Source organism: Montipora foliosa, chromosome 11, assembly GCF_036669935.1.
Source record: "Montipora foliosa isolate CH-2021 chromosome 11, ASM3666993v2, whole genome shotgun sequence".
NCBI lineage: Eukaryota > Metazoa > Cnidaria > Anthozoa > Scleractinia > Acroporidae > Montipora > Montipora foliosa.
This window is the reverse complement of record NC_090879.1, coordinates 25,727,248-25,742,247: the sequence shown is the minus strand read 5'-3', so window position 1 is coordinate 25,742,247 and position 15,000 is coordinate 25,727,248. Positions and strand designations below refer to the sequence as shown.

General features: G+C 39.6%; 1 protein-coding gene across 2 annotated transcripts in view; it reads right to left on the bottom strand.

Moving 5' to 3' along the window:
* The window catches only part of LOC137975144 (trafficking protein particle complex subunit 12-like), a 26,291-nt gene extending 11,945 nt beyond the window's left edge, over positions 1 to 14,346 (bottom strand). Inside the window, exons 1-8 of one of the 2 annotated variants that reach the window (XM_068822220.1) lie at positions 14,005 to 14,346; positions 10,034 to 10,135; positions 8,794 to 8,942; positions 8,634 to 8,694; positions 7,783 to 7,858; positions 5,888 to 6,633; positions 3,493 to 3,609; positions 2,478 to 2,591 (exon numbers count right to left, since the gene is read on the bottom strand). In XM_068822220.1, coding sequence (XP_068678321.1) covers positions 2,478 to 2,591; positions 3,493 to 3,609; positions 5,888 to 6,633; positions 7,783 to 7,858; positions 8,634 to 8,694; positions 8,794 to 8,942; positions 10,034 to 10,135; positions 14,005 to 14,229 — 1,590 coding nt within the window. In that variant the 5' untranslated portion in view covers positions 14,230 to 14,346. The remainder of the gene's footprint in view (positions 1 to 2,477; positions 2,592 to 3,492; positions 3,610 to 5,887; positions 6,634 to 7,782; positions 7,859 to 8,633; positions 8,695 to 8,793; positions 8,943 to 10,033; positions 10,136 to 14,004) is intronic. The other variant, XM_068822221.1, reaches the window with a different exon arrangement.
* Positions 14,347 to 15,000: the final 654 nt, after the last annotated feature.

Here is a 15,000-nt window from a genome sequence, read left to right as displayed (position 1 = left end):
TAAAAGTTTTGCTAACAAGTGCATCCTCGCCTTAAATATTTACCCTGCCTATATCAATGGTAGGCGCATTGATAATATAATAATTAACAATTATTGGATGAGGTTGAGCATGTTAGCGATAATTATCAAGGCTAAAGTTTGTGTTATCTGCTGAAGCCGAAGGCTGAAGCGGATAACACAAACTGAGGCCTTGATAATTATCGCTAACATGCGAAAACCGAATTCAATAATAATATTTGTTTTATTATGCATATTCCTGAGCTGAACTCCGCCATGACAAAACTGATAAAACTGTTGGTTAGTGTGTTACGTGACGTCACTTCTGCATGCATAAAACTATTGTCTGTAGGTATGACGTCAATTCTACATATATAAAATCTATTGTTCGTAGATATGACGTAAGAGAAACAGAGCAAGCAAGAATTAGCTGCGTGCTTATAGCCAATCAAAATCGAGCTGGCGACACCAATGTATAATAATAGCTTTTATTTAGAGAGGGAGATGCAATAACCTATCACAGTTTTCTAACTTCCGACCCTCTAATCCAGAGCAAATTGTGTGGTTCCAGAAAATATCCATACCCCCACCACGGAAGACAATTGGAAATTCCGAGGGAGAGGGGGGGTTAAAGGGCAGTAATTTCCAAAGGGTAGGGGGGTTTCGTGGGAAACTACTTTTCCAAAGGGTCACGAACCACATACAAAACATTGAAAGCAACATACGATCGATCTGAAGCACAAAACACACTATCGGACAATGTTTTGAAACAAAAGTCAGTTTTGAGATAAAGTTAATACTATTAGCTTCAATGTTTCCGTTTTCTTTGAGTTAGCTAGCGCTACAATCTCCTGAAGCTAAGAACAATGTTTCTCTCATTTGGGACGGATTCCAAACATTTAAAATGGCGGTCTCAACTGGAGTCTCGTCCCCAGATTTCCAGCTTTGTCTCTTTTTCGTCCAACCAACACTTCCGTTTGTCTCTTTTTCGTCCAACCAACACTTCCGTTCACTTGAGTATCACTTTTTGCTACCTTCACATGCAGTAAACACATTTTTGATAGGATTTATGTTTTACTGGGGGTAGTAACTCATTGAAAATGCGATAAGATGCAAATTCCCACCATCTCAACGCTTGCGTGCAACGACATTGGGTGGCATTTAGACCACGGACAGGAACCGGGCGTCAAGTTTTCTCTTCTTTGAGTAAACGCAATATTTATTGCCGCCTCAGGAAACGATTGTTGAGGTTCAGTTCGTTATGTCAAACTGGAAATTCTAAAACAGGAGTTTGACTACTCATTGGAGGAAGTAAATCGCACCAAAAACAATAAGAGTCGCCCTCTCGATTCCATCTGTTGCTCAAAGGCAAGCAACAGTGAGGCTGTGTCATTTACCGGCGAGAAGGACTGCTGGAGAATCAGTAAATTTGAAGACTGCACATAAATCGCCATATCTAAGTTTACAAATACGATGGATTATTTTGGCGTCAATAATATTCTTCGTAAAACAATCGCCTTTGTGACGATGTTCACGAAACCTACCGCATCAACATGTGTGGTCCCTAAATATTAAAGAATCAACCTGAAGAAACTGACAAAATGTGTAGACCAAGGAACCTTGTAAGTTTCTGTTTTATTTACTATGGTTTGCGAAGTTGTTTAAGCCAGTGAAATGTTCTCATCGAAGTTCGCACGAAAACGTGAAACAGTCGACGTGCAACCCAAATGTTTAAGCTTTGCAAAGTTGATAGCGCACAAGCTAAAAGTTTAGCTGGATAATGAGCTTAACAAAGCGTTATATTTTTCTAAAAGTTAACCTTAATGTTTACACTGTTGAAATAAAATTCTACCGCAATTATGTAACTAATTCACTGTCGTTTTTATAAGTAAAAACATTCTGGAAATTCCTGAGGAGAGGGGGGGTCAACAAAGACCCTTCTTGAATGGAAAATCCTGGGGGGAGGGGGGTGCAAATCAAAAAGTCTTCCGTGGTGGGGGTATGGATATTTTCTGGAAGCACACATTGGAATTTAGAGTGTTGGCTTTTGAGCAAAAGGGGAAAACCGGAGTACCCGGGGAGAAAACCTATCGGAGCAGAGTAGAGAACCAACAAAAAAACTCAATCCACTTATGACGTCGAGTCCGCAAAGGCCCCAAGTCACATTGGTGGAAGGCGAGTGCACTCATCACTATGCCAACCTTGCTCTCTGGGAGCGTACGGCAAGGGTTATTCCAAGATGGCCACCTATCCAGAAACTAACCCTGCCCAACAAGGCTTAACATTGATCACCATTCGGGAATCAACATCAGCCAACCCTATGATGATGACGACGATGCTGATGTAGATAAAGACAAAGTGAATTAAAGGGAGAGATAAATGAGGAAGGATGGAGGAACTATGGAGAAGCTGAAACCTGCCTAAAGTGGATCTACTGGTACTTCACCAAAAGAATGAGAGCAAAAGGAAAATACACATGCCTGAAGAGTCTTGTGAGTGTGTAATGCTCTTTGTCCCTGCTGGCCGACACCTTGACCATGAGCTGTGAGGAACCTAGCAGTAAATTCCAAAGCAGCTCTCCAACAGTGCGCAGCCTGTAGTCAAGAGATACAAGTAACCTCACATAATCTTGCAACTATTTATTCAAGAAAGATTGAAAATCAGGTGTACAGCTTCACTTCAACGGCAACATAAATTGATGAATCTTCCTCTTCGAGACATTTAAATGAATTTATATGAGTCAAACAATGACAGATTGGTACATGTACAGTAACTACAAGAGAGTAAGATTATCTTTATTAGTCAATGCTTCTGCAAATTCTGGTGGCTCTGACAAACCCAAAATGTATTAAATATTAAGCTCTCAAATTCAGGAAGCAGTTGTATGTGATGCTACTCATTGTCAAGTGTAAATAGGGAGTGAGACAGGGATGGCACAGTCGGTTAGTGCGCGGCCTTGGTGCACGAGGTCTGAGTTCGATTCCCGGATCTCACATCCTTGTTTCGACTTTTTTCCTTTCCGTGTAGCTAAGTAGCTTTAAATACCTGTAAAACAGAGCACTGACGGAGAGGGGGGAGTAAAATGAGCGCACCGTTGACCTCAGGTTTGTCAGTTGAATTACTGTTACGAGTTATCGACGTTAAATATGGTTACTTTACTTTACTTTACTTTACCCGTACTTTTAATAGGGGTTTCATTAAGTTTTAAAGTAGAAGGGGCCTTGTGATAGAGTAAGCGGCCACCCTTATATGTAGTCTGGCTTTTGATCTTGAGACCTCCTTTGAGCAAAGGCAGGTACTGTACTCAACGTAGACGGGTGCTAGTACCGAGGTCCCGGTTTCTAATAAAACTCCTTTAAGACCTAATAGATTTCACTCTAATGCCAGACGATTTTACCCATCATTGGAAGGCGGTTCAGGGGTCAATGGTTAATTTAAAATGAGGAGCCAATAGTTGACTCTTGGTCTTTAGCGCAACCACATCGACATACATACCAGCAAGTCTCTTAGCCCTGACTCATCTAGTGGTACACTGTCAACACTTGGTGTCTTTCTGTTCTCTGCTTCTTGTTCACCAAGAAACTTAGTTAACAGATCCTTTACAGGGTCAAACTCAAAAAGAAGAGAGATAAACCTCAGATGCCTTGTACACCATTATTTTACCTAAGGCTTGAACTATTACTTCTAAAACTCAAAAGCAACGGGGGTGCAGCGATGGCGCAGTAGTGAGAGCACTCGCCTCCTACCAATGTGGGCCGGGTTCGATTCCCAGACCCGGTGTCATGGGGGTTGAGTTTGTTGGACTTCTACTCTGCACCGAGAGGTTTTTCTCCCGGTACTCCTGTTTTCCCCTCTCCTCAAAAACTAAAATTTGATTTGATTTGCGTTAACTTGTTAATTTCAATTTACAGTGTCTCCGATTAGTGCTCTACAGTGCTAGAAAAATAGACACTTAAATAAAGTTCCTTTCCTTTTCTAACATATATCAAGTAAATCATGGAGCCCTTCAATGATTAATACATTTTGCCTAAAGAGGAATAGCAGACACAATTTTTTTATCTGCCAAAAGGCAGAACATCAGAGCTTGGCCTGTGAGTGGAGCGACTAGTCCTTAACAGGATGAGCTGTCTACAGTTTTTCACTACATGTAAGTACTTGCCATAAAACCAACTCATGAGCAAACCAACAGATTAAGACTGCAGAACTTGGTGGAGTTTGATCTTCTGCATGATCAGAGTAATCCCAAGAAAGACTGATGTTTGTGAAGACATTTTGACGACCTGAGCACACATTATCGCAAATAACTGTTCTAATTCCACCAAGTTATGTCACTCCTGAAAATTTGGATTTATCAAATTGCCAACATGAAAAGATAAAATGGCATGCTATTTTCATGGTGGCAAATTGACCTCTTCAACAACTTCAAACAAATTTCAAATTAAAGCACCGTGTCATAGGGACCAAAACCGAACTTATGATCTTTGGTATCAAGAACGATGATGCATTTGTAATGTATAAGAACCCAGACTCCTACAAACATACTTTCTTCAGTTGCTCGGAATTTCTAAAGATTTTAGAAAACTCTTTGAAATGCTTCAATACTACCCATGGGATAAATTTATTATTATCTCCAATAGAAGTGCTCTTAAATCTGCCTCCCAAGCAGTACCATATGCCTTCTAGTGTACCCTGAAGAAGCTGTGCATCGTCCTCCTGCATGACAAACATTACTTCTACTCCTGTAAAATTACCCAAAGATCATTTAATTGTAACAAGTTTTTTCAAAAACTGACTGTACAGTTGAAAGTTGAGAAGCTCCTTTAATAGAGACAAGGACATAACAACCAATTCATCTCGTTAACCTCTAACTACCATGTTCTTATTCTCTTGTTATTTCTTGCTGATTTTAATAAATGTTGCTGTTGTTATTGTCTTTTTTCATTGCCTCTATTTACTTCTCCTCCTTTTGTGTTACATGCCACTTATTCCTCTTTTTTCCATCACTTAGTTGTTATTGTTGTTACATGTACTTCTCTCTCTCATTTAAAAGACTCGCAACTGTATGTCTGTTCAATGTGTTTCAGTTTAGATTACTAGTATTGTATGAAATTGTGTCAGAACATGTAGTTTATATTAAATGTTTTAATCACTTGTAGAAGGGATCAGTTAATTCACTTTAGGGGTGCAGAGATGGCACAGTGCAGGGGCGGATCCAGGATTTTTCTTAGGAGAGGGTGCACTTCTAAGGAATGGCATAGCTGATTGGTGACATTTTTTTTTTCTTTGCAGAATACCTGCTGTATTAGAAAGCCCCAGGTCATCTCAGGGAAGGAGGGGGGGGAGGGGTGCGCACCCCCTGCACCCTCCCCCTAGATCCACCCCTGCAGTGGTGAGAGCAGACACGGCTACCACTAATGTGGCCTGGGTTTGATTCCCAGACTTGGTGTCATATGTGGGTTGAGTTCATTGGTTCTCTAGACTCTGCATCTTTCTCCGGGTACTCCGGTTTTCCCCTCTCCTCAAAAACCAACAGTTGATTTGATTTGAGTTAATTTGTTGATTTCAGTTTAAAATGTCCCCACTTAGTGCTCCAGCACTACCATGATGGTTAGACACTTATAAATTAAGTTCCTTTCCTTTCCTTTAGTCACTTATAAAGTGTACTTGTAAATTTTTGTAATAATTTTGTTTGTTCAATAAACTGTTTAACCAAAAAGGACCTTTATCAACTCATTTGATAAACCAAATTTTTGCAGTTTAATCTCTCATCGTCACACCACAATGGTTTCTACAGACATTAACCCCCCCCCCCCCACCCCCCTCCATACTGTATGTCTTTTCGGGCTCAAATCATTAATTAATGTTTCTCTTACTATATGACGACACTCACCTGAGGTCCATCAATTACCAGTCCAGGAGACGTCAGGAATTGCTGATCAACATCAACAGGATTCAACATTCCAGAGCCAATAGTAACCAGGAACTGATTTGTCTGTGGATTGCATATCCAAGCAGAATGCCGCCTCTCAACCTCAGTTTGCTTGCTCCTCACCCATTCCCCCTCAGGAGATGTTGGGGCTGATGGTGGCTTAGGTTTCGGGGACAAATTAATTTCCAGCAAACTGAGTTGTGGATGTGATGTCCCAGGGCTCTTTGTAATTTGCAATGGATCTTCAAAGCCTTTCGAAGGTTGACTCGAGATCGGAACAAGCGCAGGCAAAGCATCTGAAGTTTGCTGTGGAACTAAGTCTTCTTGTATTACATCTCCAGTGTTCAAGAACAGAGGCTCTAAAGGAGGTTGAGGAGGCTCAGAAACTGATCCCAAATCCGACGGAGGTTCTGATAACTCAGAAAACATCTGAGAAGAGGCTGGATCAGTTTGCTGAATTACTTGAGAAAAAGAGTCATTTTCGGCTGGGGCAATGATTGAGTCAAAAAAGTTATGTCCTTCTAAATCACCACTTGTAACTGTTGGCGTGGAAAACAGTTCACTTAGCGTGCGGTTGGCAATGGGTGTCACCACACCTCGTATTTCCACACCCTTAAATACATCATCTTCTGAACTGTCATAGGGGTGTCTTGTCTCTGCAACTCCAGGACTTGGTTCTGGTGAACTTTCATTCATCCATTGACCTTCTAAAGAAGACAATAAAAATACAAGCTTGGTATAAGGGGATGCAGCATGGACAAGAAGATTACAATACTGTTGCAAAAATTGTAGTTTGCATTTCTGCCAGTTTTTGGAGTACCTTCATGCACGAGTGTACACTTTGCATGCCTTCGTGTATTGACATTAACAGACAGTGTATGGTGCAGCAGCCATTGAAAGAAGCAATAAAGTTTTCAAAGTAAAATATTTATCAATCTAAAAGTGACAAAAACAAAGTTTCTTTTTCAGATTAAAATTTCCCACCAGTGAGAAGGCAACACGCAAAATCTACGTGACACTAACAGGGAGTTGTCCAACCATATAAAATAAATTGGATAACTTAAGAGTTTGGAAAAGTGGCCACTTCTTAATCCATCGTCCCTTGAGAGTGACACTTTTAATACAATGTATTAGATTTTACCCTGTATAACACCAGACGGTTTTACTCGTCAAATGACGGGGCAGTTCGGGAGTCAATGGGTTAAAACAATTTCCTTTCATTTTGTGTGGTTGACAGATTGGTTACTGCTAACCCAGCACTAGACACCCTTTGTTGGCTTTTTAAACACATCATATACAATGTGATTATTATACCATGACACCCGACAGGATGTGGCGATGCAGATCTGTATAATTCCCTAAAATCCACATTAAAAGAAGAAATGCCTGAGTAATCGTAAGAGCCTGCAATACATACATGTAAAGAAACCACTGAAAATGGTCACTAATCGAGGGAATGGATCGTGGTCCAACCACATTACAATTTTGCTCCACATATCAATTGAAAATTAAAACAAAATTCATGACGAGAAACAAAATAATTTTTATCGCTTTATTTAGTTTAGCAAAAGTTGTGGCAAAATACCAACTGCTAGCTAACCCTTTTATTTCAACAGTGAAAGCTGGTCGCAAATTGGTAACTCCTCCAGCTATTTTAATGACAAAGGGAAATAATTCAGTCACAAATGTCACAGACTGCAGTGGTTGCAATTTCGAGTCCTAATTTACCATAAGCATGAAAATGCATTGGATGGGCCCAATTATTAGTTTCATTAATTGTTTAAATTTCCGCATAATCAACACATGTTTACGCATAATACAGCCAAAAATTTCCACATATTGTTAAATAATCTCACCTTCAGGACTTGGACACTGCCAGCCAAAAACATTGTCCATTATTTCAGGGTTTTGATAAAGCCATTTTTCAAACTCCTACAGTTGTATAAACAAAAAATTAAATCACAGAAACAATGTCTGTTAAAAGTGGAGCAAAGTTTGCCATTCTTCAAGGAACACATGCATTTTTTTCCCCAACCAGAAGAGGTCAAGCCCTAACGCCATTTAGTTGGGGGAGCAAACTAGAAAACCAATTGGGTTAACTTAGCTGCCCAGCTCGAACTTTCTTTTAGTGTTCTATTTTTATATTTTATTTTTCCTCCTATTACTGAAATGTCTTTCACTGTATTTTTTCTTGAGCTAATAAAAGATTATTATTATAACAATATTACTTAAATTATTATTACTATTACTATCATTATTTTTTTCTGTATTAATTAATTTAATTTAATTAGATTCAATGTATGTGTTGCAGTTCAAAATAATTAATTTTCTCTTGCTTTTAAATTCTTTGAAACCAGTTTAATTATTTTGATTTTTCTTTGTCTAATATTCATTATCATATCTTAAACAAAAGAAAAATCAAAATTGACCTACTGGTAGTTTGTTCGAAAAATCTTGAACCATATTTAAATTGAACCAATGACAAAAACATGCAATCATTTATAACATTGCATTTGTCCATCTAAATTTGTATTGCTACCAATACCTTATAGTTATAGCAACTTACCTAAGCAAGACCCTTCCAATACAAAAGCAATAGGCCAAGAAACAGAAGTTAATATTAGAAACTTTCTCTCACATTACAACACCATAACAATTACTATGTTTGGCTGTGTTTTCGATTCACTGAAAATATCACAGGACAAACCTTAGCAGAAAGCTTTCCAGTTTTGGACACATTGCATGTTTCAAATGCATCACTGACAATCCTGTAAATTTGAATAATCCATGTAGATAGTGAGTTATAAACAAAAGATAAAGTTCTCAAGACTTTCTCTGCAGATAGTTTTATTTTCATACTTATGTACCTTGTAACGGTTTCAATCAGTTTATCTGTTCCACTGCTCTCTTCAGGCTGTTCTCCACCTTCTACGTTGTTCAGTATTGTCTGAGCAGACTCCAAGGAACTTAAAAGAACTGCTGTGAGTTCATCTCTGCAAACCCCACCATCATCAGACTACAATCCAAATAATAATGAAATGAAGATGTTGAGATTAACTCCAGGGTAAGTCAGTAGTTCGATCAGCTTGCAATCCTGCATGCAATGACACCAAGGTAGTGTTGCCTAAATTGCAAACGCCAGTTCATTTAACACCTAAAGTAACCCTTTCATCCCCTGAACTGGCACCTATTGATGCGTCAGACTTTCTGCTATTTAGCCTGCAAACAGGCTCACATGTTTGGGGTAGCACAAGCGCCAATGCACAAGAAGAATTTCATCATCCTATCCTTCTCGCACACTTGCAGCTTTGCCACCAAAATACTCACTACATACTGCTCACAGGCTATCTGCTCTTCGGCGTTGCTAAAACGACAGTGAGGTCAAAGGTGAGGGCTAGGGTTAGCCTAACCTACTGACCCTACAGTGGTTGGTTAGACTAACCTTGGTCTAGGTTAGGCTAAACCCAAACCTAAACCTCACCCCCGCTTTAGCAAATCTAGTCATGTCACTCTTAAGAGGTAAGACATTAATTAGAGTGTACATTGTATAATTTTTGAGCAGGGATTGGGCTGTGGTGAGAGCTCTCGCCTCCCACCAAAATGGTCCAGGTTCAAATCCCAGACTCAGCATCATAAATGATATGTAGGTTTGTTACTCAGCTCTGAGAGGTTTTTTTCTCCAGCTAAGTACTCTGGTTTCCTCTCTCCTCAAAAACCAACCTATGATTTGATGTGTTGATCTGATTTGATTTCCGTACGATGTCCCCAATAATATTACTAGTGCCTCAGCGCCAAATAGTCAGGTACACTTGACACTTAAATAAAGCTCATTATTAGTAATTGCCTTTTATATAATATGGTCAATCACTGCAAACTAAAATTGAACTTCCCTGTATGAACCTTTTTCATCTTCGCTCTTTAGATAAATACGGTAAAAAACACAAATTACATCTGGGCTGCATGTGATTCTTTCAGACGAAATCTTGTGTCTTTAGAGATTTGTGCAAATCACTTGAGTTGATTGGAAACGGTCCACAGTTGCTTTGCAAAAATCAACTTGACACACTAGCTCATTTCTATTATGATATTATTTAACAATTAAGTTACCAAATTGAAGATCTGGAATAGCAATCTGCATTTATCTTTCACCGTTCCATGTAAACATAATGCTATTCCTCCAATAAATTCCTCCAAGTCTATGGTACCACTCTGAAAAGAAAACAAATTAATAATAATAATAAACAACTAACATCGTCACTCTTTGGAGGTTGGGTGCCCGAAACATCCTGGAGCTTCCACTATTGGCAGCCAGCTCCAAGATGGAGACTGCACCGATGGCTGGCAAAACCTGACAACCCAGCCATGAGCCCCCACGCCCCCGAGAAGAATGGGCACCCGTCACACTGATACACAGTGGAAAGCAGAGGGTGGGGAGGGAGGGAAGAAAAACCGCTTAACGCTCCACACACAATGCTCCTACTTCCCGTCACACTGATAAATAAGCGATACAGCCCAAAGCACGAGGTATTCCACGCATGCGCCAGTATACTACAACCACTGACCAATTGGCTGCAGTCGCTCCTAGTTGTTTACTTGGTTAAACTTCGTTTAACCTCATTAATAATTATTATTATCATAATAATAATAATAATAATAATAATAATAATAGTAATAAATCCCAAGAAACCATAGATCACATTTCAGGCTGCCCAGAAATAGCAAAGACAATAAATACAATGGCACAATAATCCATTCATCCCTAAACCGGCCATACTTTGTACTTTACTCTGTCTAACGCCAGACGATTTTACTCGTCAATGTTTTGTTTGTTTAACCAGTCTTTTAGCAAGATTCTTTGCCATTTTTATGTGGTTTCTCAGTCATTTTTACCCTTTTGGCATCTTAGCATGAGCCTGCGGTAATCTTGGGTGCAGTAATGCATTGGATTGCCTTGACTTTGTGCAAGGTTTGTGTTCATTTGTGGGAGCAATAGGCCTTAGCATAATTCATTGCCTGTTAACCCTTTCAGCCCCGATAGTGCCAAATGGCACTTATAGATTTTACTCTGTCTAACGCCAGACGATTTTACTCGTCAATGGGGAACCCCTCGGGGCTTAAAGGGTTAAGCTAACAGCGTGAAAAAACTATGTCTCCGTTTAACCCTTTCAGCCCCGATAGTGCCAAATGGCACTTATAGATTTTACTCTGTCTAACGCCAGACGATTTTACTCGTCAATGGGGAACCCCTCGGGGCTTAAAGGGTTAAAAACGTCACTGTTTTCAATTGGCTGTGATCTCAAAATGCAGGGAATGGCATCTTAGAGTACATATCTTACAATTCTTCCCGAGGGAGCAGCGATTGATGAGCAGCGTCTACATTCAAATATCTCATTAATTGAGGGCATATTTTCGGAACAAACCCATTGCTTGTCGTGCAGAAAGATAATAGATCACACTTAAAGGCAAGAAAAAAAAAACCTGGAAACTAACAGAAAATCAATTATGTCCTACAGGTAAAACACACTTACTATTTCAGTTCCCTATCAGACATAATAATAAGGATTAATTAACCATCTCAGGGATGGCACTAGGATTTTTCAATCTGGGTCCTGGGACCCGCATGTTCAGCCAAATTGGGGTCCCAAGCATTTTTTGGGGGTCCCAAAATCTTGGTGACCCTCTGCGAGAAAAGGAGTATGTTTTAAATTATGAGAAAAAGAGAGTAACCAACTTGGAATCAATATTGACGCATATGCATATGCATATGCATAGGACCGGCCGACAAAGGCTTTTTCTAGAGCCGTTACATTCATTCCTGGACAAGAACTCTGTTAATGAAAGAGCACCCTTTCCAAGGGTTTACACATCACTGGTTTCCTCCCTTAGGAGCAATGAACAGTGACGTCTTTTGCTATGTATTTGCAATCAGTGACTTGCAGAGTACATTCCTCTGAAGAAGACTGCAGAAGGCGGTCGAAAATTTAGTTTTAACCTTTTTAGATGTTTTAAACCCCATTTCTTAGAACTTCAATTATGATCACAGATCGCTCCAACAGTAGTTCTACAAACAACAGAATATACTGACAAATCAAAGCAAGTTGTATGAGTTATTTAAGTCAGTGCCTTGCGTCCTGGGACGCATTAAAATTTCGATGATGCATTTTTTGGATTTTATTTGCGTAAAAATGCACGATTTCTGCGTTAACGCGATCCCTGCATCTACAGCATCCTTTTATCGTTTGCGTGACTTACTGTTTTAATACTGGAAGAATAGCACATGTGTACTGACAAAACAATTTGTGTATCACATTTTTAGTGGTTACAACCAAAGGGTTAATAGACTGAGTTTCTCATCATTCAAAAGACCCTATTTTTCATTTCTCTGCCAATAAGTAAGCATCGACAAAAGTCACTGTTTTTTTCTGTCACACAACACTCAAAACATGTCATGGCATTGTGTCTATTTTATTTGTTGCATCTTTTAAATTAACCCATGCATGGAGACAACATTTCTGACAAGCAATAAGTTTTCCCGGGTTTCTTTTCCGTAATTTCCACTGTTTACAAGGGGTCTTACGTCTAAGTTTTTGTAACACCCATGAAAATTTCAACCAATTCTTAGCCATTGCTAACCTGTACAGAGTTCACGACTAGGCTCTTTTGATTTTTAGTTGATAGGGTTGCAATCTCTGCTATGGGGAGTGGTCACTTTGTCTTGATTATATAGCCAATTGCCCACAAGACCTGTGGATCCTGTGTATAGAATAGTCCATGTTACAGCTGTGTGCTTAGTTACCTGGCCTATGAATGAAAGTGAGGCTGGAGTTGACTTTGTTTTGACAGAAACCTCACTGCTTTTCTTATGTAAATTCTTACTAATTAGCATGACAACAACATCATTAACATAAGAAAAGTCTGTATATAAGGGTGTCTGGAAAACCCGAATAGCGAACAGTCACGAATACCGAACAGCGAATAGTCACGAATAGTATGAATAGTGCGAATAGTCGCGAATAGTGACGAATAGTGACGAATAGTAACAAATAGTGGCAAATAAGGGTGGAGGGGGGGGGGATTGTGACGAAATGACGAAAATTTGGTACCCAGTACTTCCTGGTCAACCACGCAGCAACGTTGGATGGGATTTTCCCGCTAAAAAAGCAAAGATGTGTCGGGGAAGGACAGCTTGAGCCCTGAGAAGAAAAGGTAATAAATGCACTGAGATCCTGTAGCTTATTTGTATAATTAATTAACGCAATGGTTATCAGAGTAGCTCGTTTGTCTCTTTAATCACAAACCACTTGCCTCACATTTTGATTTTTTTCCTTTTTACAGAACGTGTCTCGCCGGATCGGACAGCACAGATGAGGATGAGCAAATTTATGTTCTGTGCGAGGAGATGATCATGAGCTTGATGTATTAATGAAAGTGATTTATATTTTTGCATTTTGACGTTTGTTCTTCTTTAGAGTGTTTGTAAAAGCATGCATGAAACTCTTTCGACGACAGGTGAGCATATTATTTGCTTTGATTACGAGATTGTTCAGCATAAGGCGGTGACTATTGAAGACTATTCGTCACTATTCGCGACTATTCGTCACTATTCGTCACTATTCGCACTGTTCGTACTATTCGCTATTCGCGACTATTCGCTATTCGCGACTATTCGCTATTCGCTATTCGGGTTTTCGAGACACCCGTATCATAACAAGGTCAACACCAGCCTCACTTTCATTTAAAGGCCAGGTAACTAATTAAGCACACAACTGTAAAGAGGTCTATTGTGATTCCACTTGTTATCTGAGCCCTACCACCGGAACCTAATTTAGATAGTATTTTTAAAGTTTTTGTAACCAGGGAATTGGATTTTTTATTTCTTCAAAAAATACTGACCAAACTTCAACTTCTCGGATACTTTTTTATGCTGCCGACATAAAAATCAATCATTCGGGTGCCGACAAAGAATATCTGCCATCCGATGCGGATGGAGTGGGTAGCTGGTGGGTGCTAATAAAAATGTCACGACCCCACACACCTACGTATATATTATACATAAAAATCGTAAAAATTCGGCTCACCTCATTTCTATCGAATGCATGAAAAAGGCGTTCAGCTATAAAGCCTGGCAATCTGAATCTTTCAGCGAAATCTTGTCGATTGACCAGTGACAATTCAACATGTCTTGTACCATCCTCTCTTTTGGTTGAAATCTCGTTGAATACAGCCTGGATATTTTCCAGTTCCAAACTACTCAGCTTCTTCACTGCATTTTTGTAGCGTTCTTTTGAGCTTCCCTGACCCATCTTTTTTTACTTTCGGGAAATGACAAGACAGCTTTTAGTTACATCTTGGAGAATTTTCATGAACTTGCAAAGGCCGACTCACCACAAGCCACCATTCGTAAAATGGAGGCAAAGGGGACTTCATATAATCCTAATTAAAAAGTCAAACGACCCGTGGACCCCGCCCAACGACGGCAACGAAAACGTCACAAATTTGCATACGATTGCATTTACACGCTCTGCACGTGCGTTTTCCACTTTTGTCCATTTCTTTCCCGTCGTTTGCAAAACATCAACGTGAAATAGCCAAATTTGAGGTTTTATGAAGAACGTCAGCACTTGAAAAGACAGTTTTATTTTCTCTCCTAGACCAGTGTCATTAGGAAATTTAAGATCTACGACGGCGACGGTCGACGAAAACGTCACCTCGAAATAATACTTGGCTCTATCAAAAGTCTTTCGCGATTATTCAGTCTCGTTCACGTCCTTCAATGTGGGCGAAGTATCCTAAAAATATTTGGTTTTTACCAACGGAGTTGATAATGTAAATTGACCACCTTACAGGGATTCTAAAAGCTAACGTTTCGGTCCTTCGTCAGAGCGAATCGAGGAATTATGGGTTGTTTGTAGTTTTTATATAGTGAAGTACGAGCTAGTCTGTTGGTGGTAATATGACACCGTGAAAAATAGGAATTCATTAGCTAAATGTAAAGCGTTCGTTAATACCGTGGAGATTAACCCTAACCGTGAGGATTAAGGGTGCCGATATGGAAGATGAATTTTGTTCCAGAT